Source organism: Myripristis murdjan, chromosome 9, assembly GCF_902150065.1.
Source record: "Myripristis murdjan chromosome 9, fMyrMur1.1, whole genome shotgun sequence".
In the NCBI taxonomy this organism is placed as follows: Eukaryota; Metazoa; Chordata; class Actinopteri; order Holocentriformes; family Holocentridae; genus Myripristis; species Myripristis murdjan.
In genome coordinates this window covers 7,879,028-7,904,525 of record NC_043988.1, presented here as the reverse complement: position 1 = coordinate 7,904,525, position 25,498 = coordinate 7,879,028, and the positions used below count along the sequence as shown (strand labels likewise).

Below are 25,498 nucleotides of genomic sequence, written 5' to 3'. Positions count from 1 at the left end.
GGCCATGGAAGACACACGCTAGGTGATAAGTGAAGCGCAGGGCCTATTGTGAAGCCGGCTCTGTAGTGGGGGTCTCCCTGTCCATTTATTGACTTCCTAAATGATCCATTATGAAGTGATTTATGAGGTCCTCCCCTTCCACCCCAACCCTTCTTAGACCAGTGGGTTGCTGTCTGCTCCATTCAGCAGACATCTGCACCAATGGACCCAGCGTGTGATTTATCAGAGAATGGACGGAAGCCGGCCAACGCCACCTCTCATGTTTGTTCAAAGCCTACAGGAGAGGTAGGAAGCTATTATAAATGCAAGATGTCACAAGCGGGGTCAGGGACAAAAGGTATGGCTGAACCTCTGCAAGAGACAAGGACAATACATGTCACTGCTGTCAGAGAGAAATCCATGCATCTGCAAAAAAGTACATTATCATGCAATAAGGAAAAAAATATTTATTATAAATTGTAGTTTTACCAGATTTCAAACACAGAGATCATAATACGAAACTTTGGATAGGAGAAACAAAACCCACCGAACCTGCCATCCCGTTTTTGACCAAGACAGCAGCGATATTGCAGTTTGTCTGACGAACGGCCTCGTCTTTCCTCCCTACAATGGCGGTTCACGACTGTTATGCTAGCCTGGCTCTTTGATTTCTCAGGCCTTTCCTGTAAAGCACGACGAGCTTCTCAACTTGGGGTCATCCCAGGAGGCAGATCCTTTATGATGCAGAACGTCTGCATACCGTTTGAAGTCCTGGCCTGGGCCTCTCGGCATGGCGTTGTAACACATGAGCTCCCATGCTGCTCATTGACTCACAGAGATATTATTAGAGACAGTGGATAGAAAAACAACACCTCTCTATTTTCTCTGGGACTTTCACAACAAGACCATTGACCTTATTCATGACAAATGTAATTTTCCAAAAAAGACATCTGTATTTGGCGTTAAGAGTGAAGTAAATCTAGCATTTAAGTAGCATTAGTAATTGCAACAAGACAGTTACAATACCAGTTTCAATATTCAAATGCTGAATTTTCCTTTTAGCAAAGAATGTAAATAAATATATTATTTTCCTCGAATTATTACTATCAACACCTTGACTTTATTATATATATGGTATTTTTTGCCATTGCAAAAAGGCAACATTTGTTAAGGAAAAACCTGGCAACAGTTCATAAACAGGCAATGTTGGCTGTCAATAGCCATTGTTGGTCAGCAGCTTTGCTAAACCAACAGCTCTGTGTTCTCTTTGCTTCTGCTGTGATTAACACTGTTTGACAAATACAGCTCAGGTCAGAATAGAGGGCTCATGTTAAACTAAGGCCTGCTAGAATAACAACACTGGATTACACAGCCGCTCAGGTGCAACTTGTACCTCAAATTCAAGTCCACTGGAGCACATCTCCTATCAGATAAGCCAATACAAAAATACAGCTGCAAGGAGCATCAGACTTTGGTGAACAGAAGGAGGCAAAAGTTGGCTCTTGTCTAATTAATAATTTGAGAGAGCTGAGATATTTGGACTGGACCAACAGCAACAGGAATGGTATGAAAGCCTCTCAAGTTCTCAGGTATGTGCATAAAGTTCTGGATACACAAGTCAAAATATGATCAGATTTTTTTGTCCATTGTGGATAAGATTTTGATCTGGAATGTAGCCTTTCCAAACTGAGCTGAAATCCTACTTCAGGAGTTTATGGTCAACTGAATAGGACAATACACTGCTCTTGCATATCTATGCAATACTCACTATTTAAAGAGAGAAAATGTTCCTGAACCAAATACAATTATCCAGAGAATAATCCAATGGTCTACGGACTGGAAGCACACCACCTTGCGCCATACCAACATCAGTCCAGATGAAGGTAAGAACTGAACAAAATATCAATTAAAAAGTCCAAATATCCATCCAGAGCTTAAAAGCTCAACTGGTGTCAGCTCCTTCATTGTATATTGACCAGAGGCTGATGCGCTGGTCCTTGGATCCTGCGGCCAGCAGAGTGTGTCTTGGGTCCTGATGGTCAGAGAAGGCCACGCTGAGCACCATGTCACTGTGGTGCTGGAGTACTGCCAGTGGTCGCAGCTTTTTCCAGCCAAACACCCGCACCCTGTGGTCCCAACCCGCGGATGCCAGGAGTTTACGATCCCCCCGGATACACAGCTGGGAAACCCCAGGGTTGACCAGTGCAACAGGGTCCCTGAGCTGAAGAACCACAGAGACAGATGAGGCTGAGAGTTGAAAGACTTTGCAATCATGTATAAAACATACATGCAGAGACACATGTATTAGATACATTTTCACTCATGCACACTCACAGCTGTTACAGTGCAGATAAAACAGTTCAATGCAAGAATGTTGTTACTATGGCTACTACACCAAGGCCAACTAAAACTTTGCATATCAAACCATGAGGAAAACGATCAGCAGTTTCTTTGTTGTTGCTGCCAGAGAAATCTATTACTCAAACCATGCACCTATGGCCCAACTATGGGAGAAGAAAACAATTATTAGACACACCAATTTGGTCAAGGAGTTACTTAATCACTGCCATCTAGGAAAGTGTGTCCAACAAAAACAGCGACACAGAGAGACTATCAGCTGATCTGATGATTGAGGTCGGACTGGAGGGCTGGATGTCTGTTGAACCTGGCGGAGTCGACTCCTGGGACTCAATCATCGGCCATAAAACATTACAGCACGAGGGCCGCAAGCAAATCTCTCGGCGTCCCACTATTTGGTTTGGAGTAAAAGAGGCACGACGGGGCTTGAGTTACCTTTGTCACATTATGCGAGAAAGAGAGACCACCTCGCTGAAATGCTTGTTTGCAGAGGCGTTGTTGCTTTAAGCACCTCTGATGAATTGCATTTGCACTGAAAGGTCCGGTCAGCAGGAGAAGAGACCCAATAAATACACTGTTGTAATGGCTGCCTGCTAAAGATTAGCCACAGCTCCCTCTCCCTGTGATCTACAGTATCCCTAGGACTGTATCAATCTCTGTAAAGGGGCAACATTCTGACATATTGTAATAAATGGCGGCTAAGATCACTATCTAAAGGGCCTGCTGTGGCGGACATTCCTGGAGAGCGAACGTGCTCTTCCTGCGGGCTAGGGATCTCCACTGTGTCGGTGAATAGGACATAAACATCTGGCTCTGGGAGCTGAAATCAAACTGGACAGCGTAAAATTGACTTCATAAGCTGCGTCCAGGGAGACTAATGGTTCTGAGCGGGAGGAGACATCGGAGAATTTATCTGCATGCTCCTGTTCCGGGCTGGAACCATCCACAGGCTCCATGTGGAAGATATAAGCCAGGTACTCCCTGCCCAAGTGGATAAAGTGGAATGCAACGGGAGAAAGAGAGCAGGCAGGAATGTCATTGATCAACAAGGAGCAAGAAAGCTAAACTCGGAACAGGCAGTGGCGTGATTTTTTTTTACATTTTTTTTTTTTTATTAATGGAATTTTCAAAAGTTAATCAACCCATCATCACTGGTACCAAGAGTGTGAAGCTGTGTGGTTGATTAGACAATGCAAGCCAGAAACAATGCTAAAAAGGACCTTAGTAGGTGAAAGATTGTTTGGAGCCCTGTTATTACCTCAAGAAGTTGGTATGCCCCAACTTCTCTCCATCTGGTTTGCATTACACTCCTGATAATGATGGGTTTAAGTGTCTATTTTTGTTTGTTTTGCTTCCCTTAGTTTGTGTCAGGAAAAAGCATTTATTTCGTTAAGGGGTCAGTTGTAAGCAGTGAATGGTTAATGATGTAGTAATAGTCATTTAGCATGACCTACTGGCTCGTTTTTACTTTCTCCAGTCTAAGAAAGCAGAGAGAAAAAGTAGTGAGAAAATGGCTGCGGGGTTATCTTCCACTGCGAATTTAAATGGATGGTTCTGGTTTGCACCTACCCTGGCTCCTACACCAAACATTTCCTGCAGTGACAAAATGATCAGTGTTTCCTCTGTGATTTCATGTAGGTTTCATGATTTCAGCGGTGCTTGATGGTAATCTTAAGTTTTAGTCACACATCTGCCGCTGTTTTGGTACAGCAGTACAAAAACAATTGTTATTTGGATACTGTATCACAGTAAAATCATTTTTCTCAATGTTGGGACTACAACATTTTTCCTTTTCAATGGAAATCTGGCTAAATTATACTATCTTTTAATTTCATGTTCTCTACTCATAGTGATGTTCTTTCTGTGGTGCAACAACATTGTTGAATGAATACACAGGAAACATCCCCGATCTTCCTGCAATACCATTAGCCAGGACTCAATGCCTAATGAAATCCATTAGCTCTAACCTGGGAGTCTTGGCTTGCTTTTCTTGACGCCCCATTTTTCTTCCCCCTGCTCCCTCACTATCAAACTCTCATCATAGACAGAATCCGTCTTTGGGCCTCATCATTCACTTTTCTGCCTGTATGCTCCTTCCTGGCTTGTGTTACAGAATGAACACACACACACACGCACATAGACCAGGCCTGCTATTTCAATGCCGGTTTTCTCAGCTGTCATGAGCCTACCAGCTCTGCTCAGCAGCTGGACCCACAAGACTTTCTGTGGGCTATGGGAGCTCCAACATAAACTCACACTTCAAGATCCTGTTTTGTAGCATCTCGCCGACAGAAAGACGTTCAAAAGGAGCGTCCACTTGGCAGTTCTCATTCAAGTATCACTCTCCTTTTCTCTCTTTTCCTTTCCTCACTTTTGGCACCAATCTTGGCGTTCACACTGATCTACTGAAACATCCCATCATCGCTCACTCATTCGAGCCTAGTGGCTGGAAGGATTTTCGCAGGTATTTCTGACACACCCCGGCCTTGAATCACACTCGGCAGCAGGGAGATTACAGCCTTTTGTCACCTGGCCTGTCAGAGCTTGGCTCTAGCTGACAGGAGATGGCCGTGTCAAGCAGGTGAGCAGTCCCATTCAGAAAGAGCGGGATAAAATAAACTCAAAAGAGACATGATTTCTATGACAGCTGGCCCACACATCAGAAGAGCTATGACTGAAGACATACATCAGTCCAGTTGCAGACTGACTGGGCCTGATCTGGACTGACATTGATCAGGACACATCCAAATTGGTTGAGGGCTGCAGGAATTCCTGCTTCCCCAAAACACCATGCAGGTGACTAGGAGGAGACAGCAGGGATGTTTTTACATTCTGGTGAAGATGAGGATCAGTTGCCCCGCCTGTAAGGAACTGTCATCAGCCTCAGAAATAGCTCACTGTCAGCTATGCCTGATTTGCACTGCTAATCTTCCTCTGTCTATGGCTGCTCTCTCTTTCTGCAATTCTCCACCGCTCTCCTATTCTGAAGGAACCTGTCACTGCACATGTCAATACATTTGAGCGGCCGTCTGTATATGAGTCCACCTGGCTTAAAAGCCTGAAAACCTCTAAACATCCACGCCCTCATATTCTCAGTCTGACACATTCAACAAAAACATATTCTACATGGAGAGAAAAAAAGAAGCTGAATAGCTGATGCATCATTCCTAGGAACAGATACCAAGCCAGCCGGGTCTCCAAAGCTCAGTGAGAGCAGATAAAGGCTTCTGGAAGCCATGTGTACAATACATTAACCTTCATTCCTGAGGCTATCTGACCTTATCTGGGCTTGATAAGCTCACTTCACAGCCCTTCACCTCTACTAAATCATGACTGCACTGTGTTGTGTCACATTCAGTTTCCCCCCCAGCTCCCAAACAGCAACATCTCTGCCTTGCTGGCCTGTTCCACTACACTGGGTGGTAGTGCAGGGCTGATTTGTGGGAAGTGGGATGCTGTGGCACTTACGGCCTCCTCAGCCTTTATTGCAGCCTCCCACTGTGAACTACTGTTCCCTTTACTGCAGATGTGTTTTTTGTTTGGTTAAGGGGCCTCCGAGGTTTTGATATTTTTATTACCTCTCACGGGTCGTCCGTCAGGGCCTTCGGCCCGGGGGCCGCCAGCCGGCAGGTCCCCCCCTCACTGCTGCCGCACAAAAATACTTTTGTGGGAAGAACCGGGGATAGCTGTCTGGACGTCACACTGTGCTGCACTTCAGGATAATTTAAAAGCCCCTGCTGGATCCTTTCCGCCTCCTTGTGCTTTTTTCCTGTCATCTTCATCCTGGATTACATGCTGAATCAATATTTTGTTGCTTGGGCAAAATAAACCAAATAACCACCTTTCTCCTGGTTTTGGTATATTGAATCAAATCCTTCCCTTTGTTTTTCTAGACACATTTTCAGGGTGAAAAAAATAGGGCTTTGCAAATATTTCTAATTCAAGCATTCATTTGTAAAAAGCCTTGGAAAGAATAATACCCCTTCCCAGTGCAGGAGTGTACTATAACAGCTTCAGGCTCCCCTCCGCTCTGATTCATGAGGGTTGGCTGAGATATGGGGCCGTTCACTTTTGCTCATGAAATCAACAGAAAATATAGCGTCAAATGAGGCGTTGCGACTCTGATACGTTGGTTGCTGTGCAAGATGAATTATGGTTCAGAGCTGATGTGATGTTTTTTGTTGGTCTGAGTCACTGCAACAGTTAGACCAGAGATTGGTGGAAGATGCTGTGGCAGCAGCATTAATGTAGAGTTTGGAACGAAGTACGGGTATGTATTTGTTCTTGACAGGGCAGTACTGTGTTTAAGGTATGGCATGGATCCACACAAAGGAACATGTATTCACAATATTCCTGTCAAAAGTTTTTATTCCTTTACCCCCCATAGTGACTATAACAAATATGTGTCTTTCCTGCAAATGCTAATATGAAGAGCCAACCATCTCAACATAAGAGGAACTTGTGTGAAAGCACAAGCATTGGCATTTTAGAGTTGTGTGCTAATAACCATGTGAAATTTATTGAAAAATAAAACTGGGAGCAAATGTCATTACAGGATCATACATAAGGAAAAAGAAGTTGTGATCTGATATATTTTCAAGGATATGGCTCAGGTGCAACGTGTGACTACATGTCAGTGTATGTGTGGGTGGTTGAACTCTGGAGTGACGACCTGGCTCTTGGCCCTGCCAATGCAGTGTAACCAGCAGCTGATTTATGGCCCTGGAGCCACGCTGAGCCTCTTCCTCTTTGGCCCCTAGTGACTTCCCAGAGAGCCTGGAGAGGAAGGCAACACTTCTTTCATCCACTCCTATACAGTTTTACATTTTAGACATTTAGGAGACATTGTCTCCCAGAATGGTTGATGCAACTATTGATGCATGTGAGATTGATGCGAGTAAGCAGGTAGAACATTCAGAGTGTATGTAGAACACAGGCAAACACACATGCAGAGACTGCACCTGTTTCCCTTTGTGGTTCCCTGTGTGAAAGTTCTTAGATGCTAGTCTTCAGTTGCTTTTTTTAAAGGTTATTTTTTTGGCATTTCTGCTTTATTTGACAGACACAGTGGAGAGAGACAGGGCAGGTAAAGAGGAGAGAGGGGATGACATGCAGCAAATGGCCCAAGGTCGGATTCAAACCCAGGGCGATGCGATCGGGATCCAGCCCCAACAAGGAGCACGCGCTCATACCTGGTGAGCAACCGTGAGCAACCGCCCATCTAATGTTTTCTAATATATTTAATTGTGTCATCATGGGACAAAGAGATCTTTTTCACGCCTACAGTAAGAAATACACTGGTTACTTATCCTAGTGGGCTCTAGGATTTCTGACATCCTGCTTCTTTATAGAACTCCTGAACTTGGTGACAACATGTTAAAGTTCACTGTTTAAATTAAGACACTTTTTCAAAGGGGAATTCCATCATGGAATATATTAATTGCCATTATTTCATGCAATTCTTCGCTGATATGAGCTTCTGCAGCTGAAATATGTTGGTTTTTAATTATAAATCTTCTGTGGTTACAGCGTCGTTTTGCTGACTCCTTATGCCACCCTGCTAACCTCACTTCTTCTGCTCCACTGACCTGCAGGTTGTTCTGTTCGTCTAGCATCCAAGGGGAGAGATTCTTCTCTGAGGAGCCTGAGATGCCCCTCAGATGCTTGGGATCAAAGGTCAAGCACATGACAGGTTCAAGGTGGGCGGTGGCCTGGCTCAGCACAGATCTGTGTGACACATCCCATAGCAGCAGGGAGCCATCCTCATAGCCAGCCAACAGCAGAGGTCCAAGACCCGAGTCTGTCTGGAAGAAAGGAAACAGAAGGAAGGCAGGAGGGGGTTGAAAAAGATGGCCAACGATAGGGAAAGGGAGCAGACAAAATTGGGTAAGGTGGGGGGTTAAGATGTGAGATGAGAACTCTGTAGTAAAAGCCACAGAAACCACTGTGTGGTGCTCAGAGCAGAACAGAGCAGAGGTTATCATCCTGGAAGCTTCTGCTGACACCAAGAGAGACGCTGTGGGCTCCATTTGTCAGTCTGCTGCTCCCTCCTCCTAGCACTCCATTACAGCACTCTTCACTTTGCTCCTCATCTGTATCACCAAGCTACAGGCCTCACTGCTGCCACTGAAAAATACAGCGGACCTACACACAGTAAAAATACTATCTCTCTAAAAACAATATTTAATAGTGGTTGACCAAATACTCAGTCCGATATCTGGCATTTTGAGATAATCGGCATCAGCCTGCGCTCACGAGGCTGATATGTTTCTCTAAAATTTAAAATAATAATTTAAAATAAGCAAACAGAGACAATACACATATTTTTGTTTTGAAATAGTTTTCTATGCTCCAGTGAACAATACATTAGTTTTAATGTTCACTGGGACCAAAAACAAAGATATGCTGCTGGGTGCTACTGACACTGTCTATTTATTTTTAATTTATTTATTTTCATTCTCTAGTAGAAACAAGGAGATGCTGCTATCTGCAGAAGTGTTGTTGTTGAGTGCACTGAAACTTTCTTTTTCACATATAATTTTTTTTTACAGTGTTTAGTTTTTGATTAACTGTAGACATGTACTTAGTTGATAGTTGTTTTTTTTAAATTAAATAAGTGCACTGCAGACAGAGTGCAGATCTACTTAAGCAAACATAGACAGAGGAGACAATAATAGTACTGTTAAATAAATGTTCATTCAAGTTCAGCAATTTTGTGTCTCATTATTATTTTGCACTGTCATAATGCTGCAGCCCTTTTTTTTATATTTAACTCTCCTGTTTTGCTGGTCTTATGTACATTCCATTTTCTTGTGCTGCCTCCTATTATTGTTGCTGTTCACAAGTTTTATTTAAGTTTTAGTTACGTTTTATTAACAATAAGAAAAAAGGCCCATGTATTAATTACAGTGCACTGCAGAACACATACAGTAAAAACAGAGGCACAAATGCATGCATAGCAAATGTACTACATATTTGATAAAGGCAAAACAAATGTATACTCACACCAGTGCAAATATGTATACACAAAAGCCTAACATCATCCCAGTGTCAATACCAGTAGTAACTACAGGCCCATTGTTTACAAGTGGTGCATTCATCATAGTAGATCATCAAAGTGAGAATAGTTTAAGGCTGCAAACTGTGTCACAAATGTAGCCAAGTACAAACACATATTTCCTGATGACATCAATGACCTGCAGGCATCATCTATAAAAGACTCACCTACAGCCTGTGTCACCCACAAAGCCTTGTCTGACAGCCTGCTTGTGCTGTGGAGTCAGAGATAACCTCTCAGTACCTGCTTGCTGTCTCTGAGGGAGTACGTATCAGCCGGGCAGCGGAGCTGTGCGCAGGAATACAGTGAGCTTGTAAATCACTTCAGTGAATGAGAACATAAAGGTGAGCTGATAAAAGTTGAGGGCTTCATATATCATGCCACCACTGGAGAGAAGAAGGCCTGGGGGGGGGGGAGGGAGCAGGGAAGGAAGTAGAGAAGGAAAGGATAAAGCACTGCAGCTCCCTTTGCCTCTTTCTCTCCTTCCTAAAGTTGCATCATTCTTCTCTCTCAGTATGTAAACGACCAAGCCTTTTGTTACCTAAACCACACCCCCTCACATCCACCTTTTCTTGTGATGTTATGCACATGATGACTGAAGCCAGAGGCCTGTCTTCTATCTTAAAAGACAGAGCACTGGCCTTTGGAACCACGCAATGAATTTGACAAGATCTATGAACACCCTGCAGCACAGATATGCACTGTGTACAATATTTTTAAGCCTCTGCTCACAAATACCAACAGGCGCCTAGCAATAGCCGCGTGCCCTGCATAGGCAGAGGAGACGAGGGAGAGAAATTCTTTCCATATGTGTGAGGGGGCCGAGACTGCCATTTTTTCATCCATCTTCAAGTCCTCTCCTCACTTAACGCTATATTTTTTTTTCAAGCTTTAAACAAATTATAGAGAGAGACATGTATTCCCTCCAAACACATCAGCGAGGACGAACACTCACAGGATTATGAAAACAAATAAAAACAGGTGAAAACCAGTGGTTCCTGCTTGCCGGCAGGGCCCGGGCTAAGAGTTGCAGGCTGTGGGCTCATCATGGCCCTGTGCACTTCACTTAAGTGTAGGACCTCCTTGATTGATGATGTCATGGGTCAGAGGTCAGGGAACCCTGGGTAGACACCTAATTCATTATATCCTCCACAGGCCCTTCTACAAGAGGGTTCTCTGCTGGAGTGGAGCTGGGGCTTCAGGAGGGGATTCATCACCCCAGAGCAGCTGGAAAGACAGATGGATGCAGGATGGAGAAAGAGGCAAAGTCAACAGGGAGAGAGAGGTGGGGTTGGGCATTCTAAAGCACGACAACTGGTTGGTGTCCAACCTGCTCATCTTCACACCAGTTTCTTTCAAGACTGACAGGAAAGTTGTTGTGATGAAACTGCATCAATATATGTGCATGATATATGACCGCACTGATTCTGAGACATTTCACTGTCATTATGACATTTTCTCGTCTAATAGCTAATTTTAAGATTATTTTATAAGTTACACGGCTCATAAATTTGATTTGAACACGCAATGTCACAAGAACTTCTTGTATATGTTAGCCACTGAGCCACTATCCTCTTTAGAATTAGTCTAATTAGGGATATATTCACAAGGAGTGACACATCAGACTGATCTTGTCATTAGTGGTGTAAGACCATTTAATTAGGATCATGTAGTTCACATACAACCAATGATGGGGGATGGTACTTCAACAGTAACATGCTGATGATTCTTACTACCTGTGTCTGAACACTGTAGTCCATGTTAAGGCTGTTGTTGGCTCTGCCATGAAAGATTACCTGCTGAACTCAACAACATTGGGATCTAGCTCAATGGTGAGTGGTATGCACTCTATCCGGCAAGCTACTAGGGCGTCCCCTCTGACAAATTCTTTTCAAAATGTTACCTTGCACACTATACAAGACAGATGATTGAACATATGCCAAAACAAATTAGTCTGCTTGCCTCTGTTAATTGGCATCAATAACATAACAGCCACAGTACTAGAATTTTGGTAGCTGATACCAATACCAGTGACATACCACAATTCTCCTATCTGATTTTAACCCATGCTTATAGAAATCCCATTCAACACATACTGTGTTATTTAAAAAAAAAAATGTATAGACACTGAAAAGTAAAAAGAAACTTTATGCATTTCAAGTATCAAAACATATAGGCTACATTACATTAGAATAAGATCACTGAGTTGGTCTGTAGCCTTCAAGTAGAACACAAGGCATCCCAACAAAATACTAATTTCAAATTAGAAGAACTGTGGGAAATGTCTTGCTGTTGCAACAGTCGAATGAACATGTATTCTCATTTTTATTACAGACCTGTAAGCAATTATCACAAGTTCAAGTGTTTAAGTATTTAAACAAATAGGGTAAGGCAGCATTAAAATAAGAATAAAGAAAATAATAATAATAATAATAATAATGATGATAATAATAAATAATGTATATTTATTTTAGTATTAGTCAGTGTAGTCAGTGTAATCAACCCCTGATAGGATGTAGTAGATTACATATTTTATTACTAACTGATCAATATTAAATTGGTTGTCTATGCAGAGCCCTTAACTTGAACGGAGTTTAATGCAACATTTTGATCAGATTCCACATAAGTATTCTTGTTAATAGTAGAATCATCTTCCTCACAACTGAGCATCGCCTCAAAATATGTTATCAGCAGCTCCATTCCAAAAACTACCGGTACCAACCTTAGCTACTGGTCAAAGTCTTCAGGCTTCAGTCTCCAGGAACTGATGTTTGTATATTAGTAGCTAACACTTATATGTCAATCGCTTATCATGTGGGAAGACCATCCAAAACCAAGAATAACCAAGAGCCCTTGTTTGTTGATGTGGCCGCCACAGGGCCTAGGCAGGCACGGTTCAACATAAGGAACCAATCGTGTGCTCCGGTTTTTGTCCCGGTCCACCATGATGTCATGGCCGCGAGGCAGTGGGGTGATGAGCTGAGAGTGATGGATATCTGTATAGGAACATTTCCTTTCCCCCCAGCCTCTGTTCACGTTAAAAGCCTTGCACATCATACATCACTACTGTCCCCCTGGCCAAGCCCAACATCCCCACATGAGGCAAACCCACATATGGAGGCACTTTCTTCCTCCATGCCCGCTGTATTGCTCGGCGCTCCACAGCCAATCAGATTCTCAGAGATCAGAGAGTGAGCTGAGCTGCCCTCTGGATGGAGGGTTTGAACTGTGGAAGAGAGCTGGGTGGGATTTTGTTGGAGGGAGGCTGAATTGAGAAGACAGTTTAACACAGCATTTAATCTTTTCCAAAAACTCCAGCAGAGAAGGTTTAGAGAATGACAATGTATATATAATGGTAGGTCTGTGTTAGAAATAATGAGGGATAATAACTTATCACCTCAAGGGAATGAGGGAGGAATGGTGAAAGCATGAGAGACAAGTAGAAAGAGAGAGGATGACTGTGTCAGTGGCTGCCCCCCTGGTGTGCATGAGGTTAAGGAAACAGTGGGTAACACATGAGGAGTTGATGTGAAAGACAACACATGCTTTTTCTTCTTACAATTGACCGACAGCATGTGTAGCCAGCGTTTTCAACCTGCCTGTAGGTGTGTATGCTTTTTGAGAGGAGGGCATTGGCAAGAATTACTTGAAACACTAATATATACAGACTAGGTTTGCAGTCCTTCCACATAGCTTGGAGTCACTCAATGACAGTAACGGATGAACGTGCCACAGCATTGAAAGGAATCAGCCTGGAATGATTTAGAATCACCTGGGCTCTTCAGCTTTGAAGTCAGACAGCTGCCTGTGCTGTATTACACTAATATTATATAATTGATAATTATGTTTCCTGGCAGTCAACGTTGAAACTACAGTGGTTCATAAATCAGACGATGAAAGGAAACAGGGAGAAACTCTGACATCAAAAGAAAAACACAAACACAGCGTCAGAGCGCGCTGGGAGACTCTGTAACCCGTCAAGGTGTCTCTACATTAATGTCACCAACACAATGTCACCTGTCTGGTTTTTCGATTTTTGAAGATGAAAGTGATTCAGATTCTGAACAGTAGTCTTAATGCATGGGACGTCGGTCCCTGATTCACACCAGGATAAAGGAACTTTAGGTTCTGCTCTGACTGCTGTTGCCACTAAACTGCACGGTCCAACAAACTTACCCAAACCACCCGCAATTTGTTCAAGTCTTCCATGAACTAAAAACCTGCTCTGCCCTGCCCCCAACCCTAACCACCGAGAAAGAGTTAATAATTAAGCATGAAAATAATTACAGGGTTTTGTTAATGGGTGGAAAATAAAACTTTCGACAGCATTTACAAAACAGAGAGTGAACTTCTGCGTGGCTCTGACTGGATGTACAGCTGCAGGCTGATATATGGCTGTGAACCCCCAGCCCTTCCAAATGCTCTAATTACAGTGTTACAGCTCTCTGCCAGCTGAGAAGAAACGCTTGGAAAAATGGCCCAGGACGAGTTGGTGGGCTATAAATCACTTACCATGTCTCTTCAGCATATTTGTTGGCTTATCTGTTATTGTGTCTTGTTGTGGGCAGCTGGCCAATCAGTTTATAGCTAATAGTATCATTTAAAAAGTGGAAGGAAACTAAGGAAGGGATTCTATTCCTATTGATTTCAGTTTCTAAAGTGAACTTGCTGAACTTGGCATGTAGTGACAAAAACACTCAAGAGTATTATAATTAAAGGTGAAACTATAGCAACAATTGCTATGAAAATGATGTATGTGAGAGGACTGCCTTTTGCTTACCTGCCACAGTTTGATGCACATAACCATCCCCAGCTTAGCGTCTGGTATCAGGGTGCAGACTGGAGCCTTACTGGGCAGTTCAATGATCTTGATCTGCAGGGAGACATCATAATCATATTATAAAACTGCAGTGTGCAAAATTTTGTTGTTGTGCTTTACTTCAAAACCAGGGGACCAGGCCTTTGCCATGTCAGACTTTTACGTAAATGCTTTTACTCTTTTTGAGGTACACTATGCAAAACTGACGAAACTGACGAAATTTAAGTGGGCAACCTTTAGAAATTGACAAAAACGTGTCGTGGACTAAGCACAAACTTTATCAGTTAGCTGGATGGTCACTGTGGTCAAAAAATGCTAGCTTTGTGGGAATTAGAGAGATGTTTTTTATCCTTCATTTTCTGGAATCTTTTAGTTATGTTTTATAGTTTTTGCTGAGCAAGAGTTTTGTGCAACAGCAAATAAAGGCATGTCCTGATTAGGCGCAGGTCCCAAATGCAGGCCGCTGATTTTGATGATGAAAGCAAATAGAAGCCCTGGCTAATAATTGAAGTTTTTTGGTAAACTTGCTAAACTGCTATGCTAAACTTTTAATTAAAGATGCACTATGTAAAATTGCAGTGGGTGGAGTGAGGACCCTTTAAACTCAACTGACAAAAAAACATAATAAACACCAGACTTAACAGTCTGACTCACCGATTGAGTCAGACTGATGATAAGAACCATGGAGACTCAACCATTACATTACATGTTTTTTTCGGGTTTTTGTCATTTGGGTTTAAAGGGTCCCAACTTCAGTTGACCTCCGGCACCTAGTGCACCTTTGACTCATCTTTGATTATTATTACAATCAAGTTTCCTTAGAAATATTGCAGTTATATATAATACATAAAAGCCGTGAGCCATAAGCAAGACACTATAAGCCATCTGCCAAGATTTGCTTGTCTTCTGAATCCAGCTAATAAAGCTGCAGCCTGACTGTCGTAGGTCGAGCCCTCAGCAGTTGAGAGTGCCTCCCGCCAGCGGTACAGTACCATCCATCAGGGCAGAGCAGCCGCCCCACTGTCTATAATAAATCCTGCTAAAGCATGACCCCATGACATGAATGGTGTTTTCCTGCACACATTGGCACTGATTCTGATAAAATACACACAGCCTAATGAAACCTATAATGAAGTGTGTGTGTGTGTGTGTGTGTACGGGCACACTACAGCACCAAAACCCACTCCGCCAACTTCCTCCCTGATGATCCGCATATTCATCCTCATTAGACCTCAGATTAAACAGCCCTTTAAGGGAGCGATCTGTATTTTATCGCTACACCACATCTGTCCTGCATGTTTACCTCTGGTTGCCTGACAAAGGGGGCCTTTAAGAAGCTGCCTGTGCCTCAGGTGCTGGAATGTTCTTGTGTGGCATCGCACTGCCCGTAAATAAAACACCCACACTATTAATTAATGTTTCTGCTATGGCAGCAATCCACTGGCAGGAGCCTCACTGCATGCAGTAAACAGTACAACCACCTGAAAACAGCTCAGCAGGAAATTAGTAGACTGTGCTTCTTGGTTACATACCTATGGAGCAAAACCACGACGGTGTGAGGTGCATGGTTTTTGGGGGGAATTTATTTGTGTGGGTGGTTTATTTGTGGATGTATGATAAGCATGTGCCTCGGCCAGTGATGTCTGTGGAATGGGGTGGGAAGACAAAATGACAAAATCAGCTGCAGACTGTGTGTGTGTGTGTGTGTGTGTGTCTGTATGTGTGTGTGTGTGTGTGTGTGTGTGTGTGTGTGTCTGTCTGTCTGTTGGGACAATGGAATTATTGAGGTGCTCGGAATCGCAGGCGCCCTGATGCCTGGCCTTGCGGACTGGAGTTAGCAGAGGCACGTTTGGCTGGATCAGGTGACCGCTCTGTCCCTTTCAAGTGTGGCTCCTCCACAGTGAAGTGAGTAACATGAATCTGGAGGCAATAAGAGGTGGCTAAATTGCTGCCTGTCCCGCTTCACTGAGACTGGCTCTACACAAAACCCAGAGCATGTGGGTGAACATACATTTGTTAAGATCCACATAATGCACTGTATGGGTACCCACAAATGTGAGCTCATTCCACAGCACAGTCTGCTGTGCCATCTGGCCTGGGGTTTTACTTTTTAATCCACCAGTCAAAGTGGGCTGCTAGATTCCTAAAATCTAACACGTTTACTAATTTACCAGCTGAAACACTTTTCAGAAGAGAAAGCATCCTTAGTTAGTTACCTTCCAAAATGTCTGTTAACATATTCAATCTTACTTTCTTACCTACACAAAGGATATAGGCACACACAGAACTAGGTGTCTCGGACAAAAGCACCCACCAAGTGGCATGTCATGAGCCACAGCCAAAACTGGGCTGCATTTGGCTGGTGGCTGGTGTTAAATTCCTATCCTGGAGTCCATCCTTGTAATTTGCAGGTTGACTTATGACATGAAGATAGCTTTGTCAGTGACGCTGTTTGGATTGTTGTTTGACAGCTCCTGGCTGCTAAGTGTCTGCTCACGTATCACACTGACTCATCACATTCACTGACGCCCAATAAAAAATATTTCATAAGCCATATGATCAAATTCAAGCCACTACACATTAGTGGGTCTGAACAGATGTTAAGGATCACAACAGTGATATGGAAAGGAAAGATGAGAGCAGAGTCAGCTTTGATGTAAGTGAAACACTCTCGACAAACATGTGGTGGGACTTCCAATTTTCCACTTACTTAGGCTACTAAAAGCCACAAATATGTGCAGATGCTGAAAGCCAATCCAGCAGGCTGGCAAAGGCAAGTCAGGTCAGGTTTGTGCAGGTTGGCGTTTCTTCTGTTTTACTCTCAAGTGATACTGTTTAACCAGTTAACCTGCCTGCAACTCACCTGCCAGTCATTTCAAAGATGTGTTTTGGTCGTGAACATAGCTGCCATTTGTTGGATACTTTCATCCAAAGCAACAGACTAAATTTGCTTCACAACTGGAAAGCTGTTGATTCATATCTTGCAATCTGGCTGGGAAATCTGGGCAAGAAAAACAAATAAATAGCTCTCTTCTGCATTTATCTATGAATGTATATATGATTGTTTTGTATTAATGTTATTATCATTATTATTATTCATTTTGTAGATTTTTTTGGACCTGAAAATAGTAGTTATTGGCAGCTTCAATATCATTATCAGCATTCAAATTCTCATATTGGTTGAACTTCAGATAAATAAATAAATAAATAAAAAAAACAATTGATGGAAATATTTTTTAATAGAAAATATAAGGCCTGATATCCAACCTCCTCTGTCTGTTGTCCTGGGTGGGCCAGCAGCCAGGTCCCAGGGCTCGTCTCCAGCAGGGAGCACTGACAGAATCCGACACTGCCACCCCATACAGAGTCTGTAACCTCGCCTCGACCTTCACACAGATCCCACAGACAGACCTGCATGTCCCGCCCTTGACTGCTCCATGAACAGGGAGAAGTGGACAACAGTCATTTTAGGAGAAACATAGTTTTTAAAAAATAAGATTTTACTTTTATCTCACAATCTGCTAATGCTGTCTTTTCCACATTTTGTGTACCATCAAAATTAGTTTTGATAATACCCAATTTGGAAAAGGGTCAATTAAAATTTAATCGCATTGAATAGTATTCCTTCTCTAATAAAATCAAATTGTACATAACCTGAACTAATTGTATTACTAATCTAATCTAATCTAATCTAATCTAATCTAATCTAATCTAATATAGCCTAACCTACCATTAATTAATGTTAAAACTAATCCTCATATAATTATCATCTAATCATATTCTAATTCCAATCTAATCTACTCTAAACTAATCCCATGCCTAATCTAATGTAATCTAATCCTATTTCTATCCCTAATGAATCTAATGTAATCTAAGATGATCTAATCTGATTTAACCTAACCTTAAAGAATAGTCACCTGCATGCCTCTAAAAACATTTTGCAGGCTGTCATCTGGAAACATGGACTTTGAGTCATTTCACAATCCTTTTTTTCCTCATTTGTCAAAGGCATTAATAAAAAGAAACATCATTCTGTGGTTTTGACTACAATGGAGCTCAAACAAATATATTTCAATAAGCACCACTTACAAAGTTTCTAACAGAAACAATGAGGATGTCTTCAGCAGTGATGATGCTCTCCAGTTTTCATGGACATTGTGCACATTGATTCTTGTTCTTTTGTTGTGAGAAGCTCAACAGAATATAACACCACCATGAGGAAGGTAAGGCCAAAAGACCCGTTTCACTGACCTGATTAGGGCACGGGTCGATGGCAGGGTGCTGACCCAGATGACCGAGTTCCCAGAGTGGCCTTCTAAAACCTTCTCAGCCCTCCTGGTGTTCAGGTTCCAGATGTGGATGGCACCCTTCCCAGACCTGCACACCACAGCAACAGGGCAAATTTCTAAAGGCTTTATAATTTATTATTCACGTAAAGTAACAATACATGGGAATACTGCAAATGCTGTCCACCACATCTAACTCATGTCTATCAGGAAACAAATGTTGTCTTGGTGGTGAGATGTAATGTGTCATTACCCCAAGTTCCAATAGAATTTGATCAAAACTGTCCAAGATATTGCATAAGGTGAACGTGGGTGATCAATAGTCCCTCTAACATGTCAGTGTTAGTACTACTGCTCCTACTGATAATGATATTACAAAATAAATTGACAATGTGCTTTACAGACAACTCAGTGATAGTTACATAAATGCTAAAAAACAGCAATTACAACAGGAATGCTGATTCTGCTAGCCTACTTCTCAGGCTTATTGAAGTTGTAACAGAAAGGGGAAAAGGCATTTTCATAGATAAATGAAAACATTCCAGACAGAGACAAAACATGAAACTATGTTGAGATGGATGGCTCACCCAGAGAATAGGAGGGGGTTGTCCCCTCCACAGCAGCTAAAGTGGAGAGTGTTGAGGGGCCCACCAGCCCCCCTTAGGGTGTAGATGGGGGACGGCGCAGGACGAGACATCACTGGATCACTGGATGGACACAGTGGAGGCCACAAACTCGAGTCATCTCACCCACTGGAGGAGAGAAGAAGCCCAGAAATGAAAACAACCTAAAAAATGAACCCAAAAAATTCCATTTAACATGTAAACTGGAGTTTTTGAAGCAAATTAGTTAAGTGAAACCTTACTGGTGCTGAATTTGTGGTGATAGGAGGTCATGGTTTGGGAGGAAAGAGGGTTGAGAAATAAGTTTTTCACTTTGTGACTGAATTAAGTCACTGTTCAAAATGTATTTAGTCTAGACTCAAGTTGGTATGTCAAACACAAACGCTGACTGGAGGCTGAATGTAATTCCAACATACAAAGACAAATGAAACCTGTTCCACTCAGACAGAGCTGATTTTGTTGAATCCTGTGAGACGAACACAGGAACGTGGAATGGATCATAATGGAAGTCTGGGCCTAACAAACCAAATCTTTAACAACCGAGTCATCCCAATTTGTTTTTGTAAAAACAATACCCAAAGTCTGATTGTCAGAGAGCAATTCATTTTCGCCTTGAAGCCTTTCCATTCCACCCAGCAATCAGACAGTTGTGTTTAATGCAGTGTCTGTATTTCTCTATTGTTAGTAGCTACAAACCCTGTGGCTGTTGGGCGCAGGAGCTCTCTACATCTTGCTCTTCTAGGCTACGTGATAACACCTCTCTTACTCAATACGTCATAAATCACAACCTCTGACAGCTTAATTACAGTAAACAGACAGAGATTCAGGCTTCTCACACCTCTTGTAATCAACAGCCGTTGTCCCAGAGGCAGAGGCAGCAGCGCAGGCTTTTATGTCGACTGCAGGCCAGGCAGCTGAGGAAACCCAACCAACCGCAGGTATGAAGAGAGGAAATGATGCGTCAACGTCAAATCACGGCAGGATCACACGTGACTGAGTCTCTGTGACTGGCTTCACTGCAGACAGTCACAAGGTTTTGAAATATGACACTGAGGCTGGTGACACCTAATAATTTGTGCCAATTTGTGCTATTTTTAAATTTTAAATTTAGACCATCATGCAGCATTCAAAGTCAACGCTGGAACCCAGACTAATGAAATTATTTTGCTAGGGTTGGCAGTCCCTAAGGGCACGTGACTCACCTCCATTTCAGTGTTATGGTTAACCAAGGCATAGATTATTACCTATAAATGACGAATTTATCAAAATATTTTTGAACAATCAAATGACTAAATAAAGTGTGCAAACCAATTTAAAAAATAATGTGGGTTTGACAGACTGCTGAGTGAAATACTCCCATATTACACTGGAACGATTTCTCTGCACCTGAAATATCAGCAACAGACAACACTGACTGGCCAATATGATTTTTAATAAAAGGCAGATATTTATCTAATTTTAGTAGTAAAAGACTTCAAACAAAAGTGGAGCACAAGAATAGAATTAAGCCTTCTTTATTCTAATTGTAAAGAATCCAGTTCTGGGCCAGTAAAGGCTACCTATTCAAGGTAGGTCATCTGAGTTAATGACCACTACCACTAAGCTCCACTCCACCACACACACACACACACACACACACACACACACACACAGTCAGCCCTTCCTCTACTTTTACTTATCATAACCCTTGCCCCCTGCAATTGGCAGATACTGAAACCAGACCCTGAGGCATTCAGGAGCAGCTCATTTCAGGAGGTTAGTGGTTAAATTGTCCATGTGAAGCTATGGAGCGGAGAGACGGACCTCTGGCCAGCCTGCCTAATTAAGGACACAACGCCATAGACTGAAGGCCTCACAAAGAGACACAGTCATCCCGGCTCTAATATCCCTTTACCACTACAGACCGACACACTGCACATGTACACATCGCTGAACACTGTTTCCACCTTCACCCTACGATTTGTCATCAGGCCAGTGGTCAATAAACAGCATTTTATTCATTCTACAACATCAGATGAGAAGTTTCACCTCCTGTTAATGAATGTAAACAATGATGTTTGCAGTTCATCCTTTGTAACTGCATGCTTGAATGTTACTGCAGGAGCATTTCTTTACTGCCAATACTTCCTTTAAGTACACAATTAAAGTATCAGCCAATAGCAACATACTTCCTATCAATTACTCACAGCATTACAACAATGTAATGTCAATATACAAAACAATGTCCAAGATGTGGCTCCACTCTCTCCTAACAATAGAGGTAACATGTTTGTATCAAGGTTTTCTGGTTTGATTTCTAGCATGCTGTACTTACAATGACTTTTTCTATGTAAGATACTAACATTTGGAAAATTCACCAATACTCACATCCTATTTTAGCCTCGTATTGAGTATATCTCCAAACACCAAATCCATTGGCAAACAGCTGTACTAACTTATTTTATGTGTTATGAAGAAAATGGCAAAGGAAAAATGTCAACAGTGTTTTGTGAGGGTCTATTAGTTAAGCTGCTCTTCTTGTGAATGGGTGGGTAGGGCTGCATTCCTTGGACAGTCATGTATGCGTGTGTGTTTGTGTGACAAGGGGAGGCCCATCCTGATAACAGGTGGATTAAGCTTCCTTTTTTGTCCTCCTGTAGGTCTGTATGGTGCTGTGAGAAATGCAGCAGCCTGAAAGTGGTTGTTTTCACTGTTTTAAGACCAGAGGCTTTAAAACTTTCCACTGGCAATCAGGGCTTCAAGTCAACTGAATGCAATAGCAACTGTGACTCACAAGGAAGTTGGGGACAGTGAGGAAGAAGTTGTCAAACGCCAAGTCTGTATCCAATAGATGGGTATAACGCTCACTTTTCCCCACCACTACTTCCTCAGTGAACTGTTTCTTCTGTTTTGCAGGCGTCAGCATTTCCAGTGCCTGAATTGCCCTCAACAATGGATCTGTTGTGGTGGCTGCTAGCGAGTCACCCGAAAACCCAAATACAAACACACAGGCAGCTGTGGGAGGGAGAAACGGTTGGCAAATAAACAAGCCGGTGGCAGGATGTCACTCAAAGCTATTTGCAAGGACCCCTCTCAATTGTTTCACACTAACCCGGAGAGGCAGCCAAGCAAACAAACCAGCCTGTCACTTGTCAAACTCATATGTTTCACATCAAAACACATCTCTGCTGGTCAATGCAAAGGTATCCTGCTCATCTAGTTCCAAAAAGTAGCTCATGTGGATGCAACTCTGCGGTCAAAGGATCCTCAAGGACTTTTCCGTGGATGAACAAAACACTTGTTCGCTCTGGATCTGCAAACCTCTCTGCTCCTATCACTTTTAATAAACCTGAGTAGCTTTCATAAAGTGATTGAGCAATAGATAACCACAATCCCAGCGGATCACTGAATTTCACCGCACAGCCTGGCCTTATGGGCTGCACAATTACTCTGGTGCTCTTATTAAACATGGCCACAGGAAAAATCTCAGAAACTACAGAATGCCATAACTAGCCAGGCCTAATTAAATCAGTGTCGTGGACAGAGCATAATAAATCAGACTGACTGACTAATATACCTGAGCCGAGTCTGGGAGCTGGTGGGAAGAGGCAAGAGTGGAGGATTGAGGCTCCTGCTGGCCCTGCAACAGATAAGACAGCTCTAGGTAATCTGACTCTAAGTCCGTGGATAAAGGCAGTTTGTCTCTTCTTGGGCCGTCTGTCCACACCTACTGGGTAATTAGGCCTAATTATGAGAGAGAGGTCCGCTTCCCCTTCATGTTATTAAATAAGAGCCAGCCTCGTCCGCCAAGGATCTCTCAACACCAGCAAGGGGCTGGCGACCTTCAGATCAAACGCAGCCACTATCTATGCCCCCCCTCCTTGGTATTGCTGCACATATGAGGCTTGAGGGAGGGAGAGAGGGGATATGGAGACTGTTCGTTATGATATGAGGCTTCAAAGTTTTGTTTTTTTTATTTTTTTGAGGGGAGGGGGGGCCGTCCACATTCCTTGCCGAGCTCTTTGGAGCTGGTATCATGTGATCGGCAGCTACCCACCTGAGTTGCCCCCTTGTCATATTCTGCCATTCATAAATAAGAGCAGGGAGGGAAGGATACACTGATCACAGGGAGAGTTTATTATAGAAGCTGCATAGTGCCCTAGATTCACAGGAGCCATTATGGAGGCATGGGATCCTGAGATCCCCTGTTCTGATATCACTGCCGTCAAATATGAGATCTGAGCTGCATGATGAAAAACTGAAAGTAGCTTACACATTCGAGACAGGCCTACCAGTGGGAAGTTAGGCCAGGTTATAACCTGTTAAATCCAGAATAGCATTTTATTTCTGCATCAATTTTGCCAACAAAGTAGAAAAAAAGCACATGGCCTAGCTTAATCCCTCCTTTGCTACCACATCATACCTCAGCCATTACTCACTCTGCTCTTTATCTGAGGCAATGGCCTTATCTGCTGTGTCCCTGCTTTTCACCATATTTCCAACAGGGGCACTTCCACCTTGCTGGGTGGGTGGATTACTGTGTGGTGAGCTGGCTATACAACCATTAGTCAGCTATTCTCCCCTAACCCTGCCCCCACTAATACAGATCCTTCTTGGGAGGAAACCAATGTGCCGAACAGAGAGCCAGGTCCATTATAAAAGTCCAGTTAGACAAACAGTGTAGGAAGTGGCAAGGAAGACACACGCCCTTATCTGGACTGGATAAACAGCCCCGCGTCAGATAGAGGCTGAAGTCAGACACAAGTGCGCCTACACCCACTGTCACTCACAACTGCAGTGAGCGGGAAGAGGCGCCATTGTTCGCGTCAATGGCGTGAATGCTAAGCAGGGGCCACTGCAGATAAGGGCTCAATGCCTTGTGGGTGTCACTGAGGCAGGCACTGATGGAGCACCATCATGTCAGAGGGTCCTGATTTAGGAGGTCCTGACTGTGGTCAACGGGTGCTAAGGGCCTTATCTGTTTGTATTATCACCTATTTCCTCCATCAGGTCATTTACCTGGACACTAGAGAATAGAGGGACACAAGAGGTTTGACAGCTCGAGTGTCATCGTACATCAACACACATGTCAGGTGTGACGGCCCCCAGAGCTATGGTGATTCTGTAGTCCCAGCAGTCCACATATGAAAACAAGGCAATGTTTGCTGTACTAGGCTATAGGCCCAATAAGACAACATGCAACAGGGGAAGCCCAGCACTTCTCATTAGGCCCGTTTAGGCCCGTAGATGTTGCACCTCATCAAACAGCACAGTTACACCTCTATAGGTCCCCACCTGATGCAATAGTATGCATTTCTATATGGGCAAGCTGAATAAAAGTAAAACCACTACAATTGTCTGATTTGAGCAGTATATCACAACAAATAAACCTCTATTAGCTGCACACACACACACACACACACACACACACACACACCTTTCCTCCAAGAAAGCAACTAAAACAGCATCAAAGCATGTTCAAATCTCTAATCCACAGAAACAAAGTCACGGCAAACTCCATCCACAAATGTCAGTTTTATGTTGCCAGCCTAGTCCTTAGGAAAACACACTTTATAGAATAGAGAGACCATTAAAAATTGTGGAAAAATGTTTTTCTAACTATTTTGGTGGAAGACGATTGTGATAATTAAGGGAACTAGTTACAAATTTTGAAAATATTGAGATAACATGATGCTTGTTGGCTGCCGAAACGATTCAGAGAGAAATTTTAATAACTATCAGGTGGTGTGGTGTACGTGTGAGGTGTCCACCTTTGCCAATGAGCAAGGAGGCTTTAAATCGACACATTGTTTTGAATGAAGGCTGGCATGATGTTACCGTCATGATGAATGAGGGACATTGTGAGAGCTACAGTGTCAGGTCTTTCATTCAGTAACATGAGTGGGGCAACGTCGTATTCATAATAATGATAATATAGTACCTGTCAGAACCGACGACATTACCTAACACGGGCTTATAAAAAGAGACAGTAGCAAATAGTTTTGAGGCATATATACATGCACTCAACTTCATTAACACAGTCTGTATTTTAGCTTAGCAATAACATTAGCTACCAAACAACACAAGCACTGCATCCCCTTCAGTATGAAGCAGTACCGCGGCATTTAAAAAAACAGTCAATATACTGAACAAAAGCTTACAAAACTTGACAAAATACCATTTGAGTGAGAAGCCGGTGTTTTGACAGTTGACAGGGAAACTGAACCAGCTTAGCAAGGCGAAGGGAGGAAACACAAAACATGCGCCGTTCCCTTGAACTTAAAGGACCCGTGTTTTCAACGGATGAGCTGCCCTTAAAAATGCCTGTTAGAAAAAAAAATATAAGGGCGATCTGATCTGAGCTCTCTCTCTCTCTCTCTCTCTCTCTCTCTCTCTC

General features: G+C 42.9%; 1 protein-coding gene across 7 annotated transcripts; it reads right to left on the bottom strand.

Annotated features, from left to right (window-relative positions):
• Positions 1-426: 426 nt before the first annotated feature.
• Positions 427-25,409, bottom strand: gnb1l (guanine nucleotide binding protein (G protein), beta polypeptide 1-like). Of its 7 annotated transcripts, XM_030061024.1 has the most exons (9): positions 25,280-25,355; positions 22,679-22,741; positions 19,961-20,021; positions 19,087-19,251; positions 18,465-18,590; positions 17,481-17,643; positions 14,175-14,267; positions 7,926-8,141; positions 427-2,200 (listed from the first exon to the last, which is right to left on the bottom strand). In XM_030061024.1, the coding sequence occupies exons 4-9, from the start codon at positions 19,194-19,196 to the stop codon at positions 1,922-1,924; spliced, it is 987 nt and encodes a 328-aa protein (XP_029916884.1). In that variant the 5' UTR covers positions 19,197-19,251; positions 19,961-20,021; positions 22,679-22,741; positions 25,280-25,355; the 3' UTR covers positions 427-1,921. The 7 variants fall into 7 exon arrangements, with proteins under 7 accessions (XP_029916884.1, XP_029916880.1, XP_029916882.1 ...); XM_030061020.1 differs by lacking the exon at positions 22,679-22,741 and having other exon boundaries at positions 19,961-20,036; positions 25,280-25,376; XM_030061022.1 differs by lacking the exon at positions 22,679-22,741 and having other exon boundaries at positions 25,280-25,374.
• Positions 25,410-25,498: the final 89 nt, after the last annotated feature.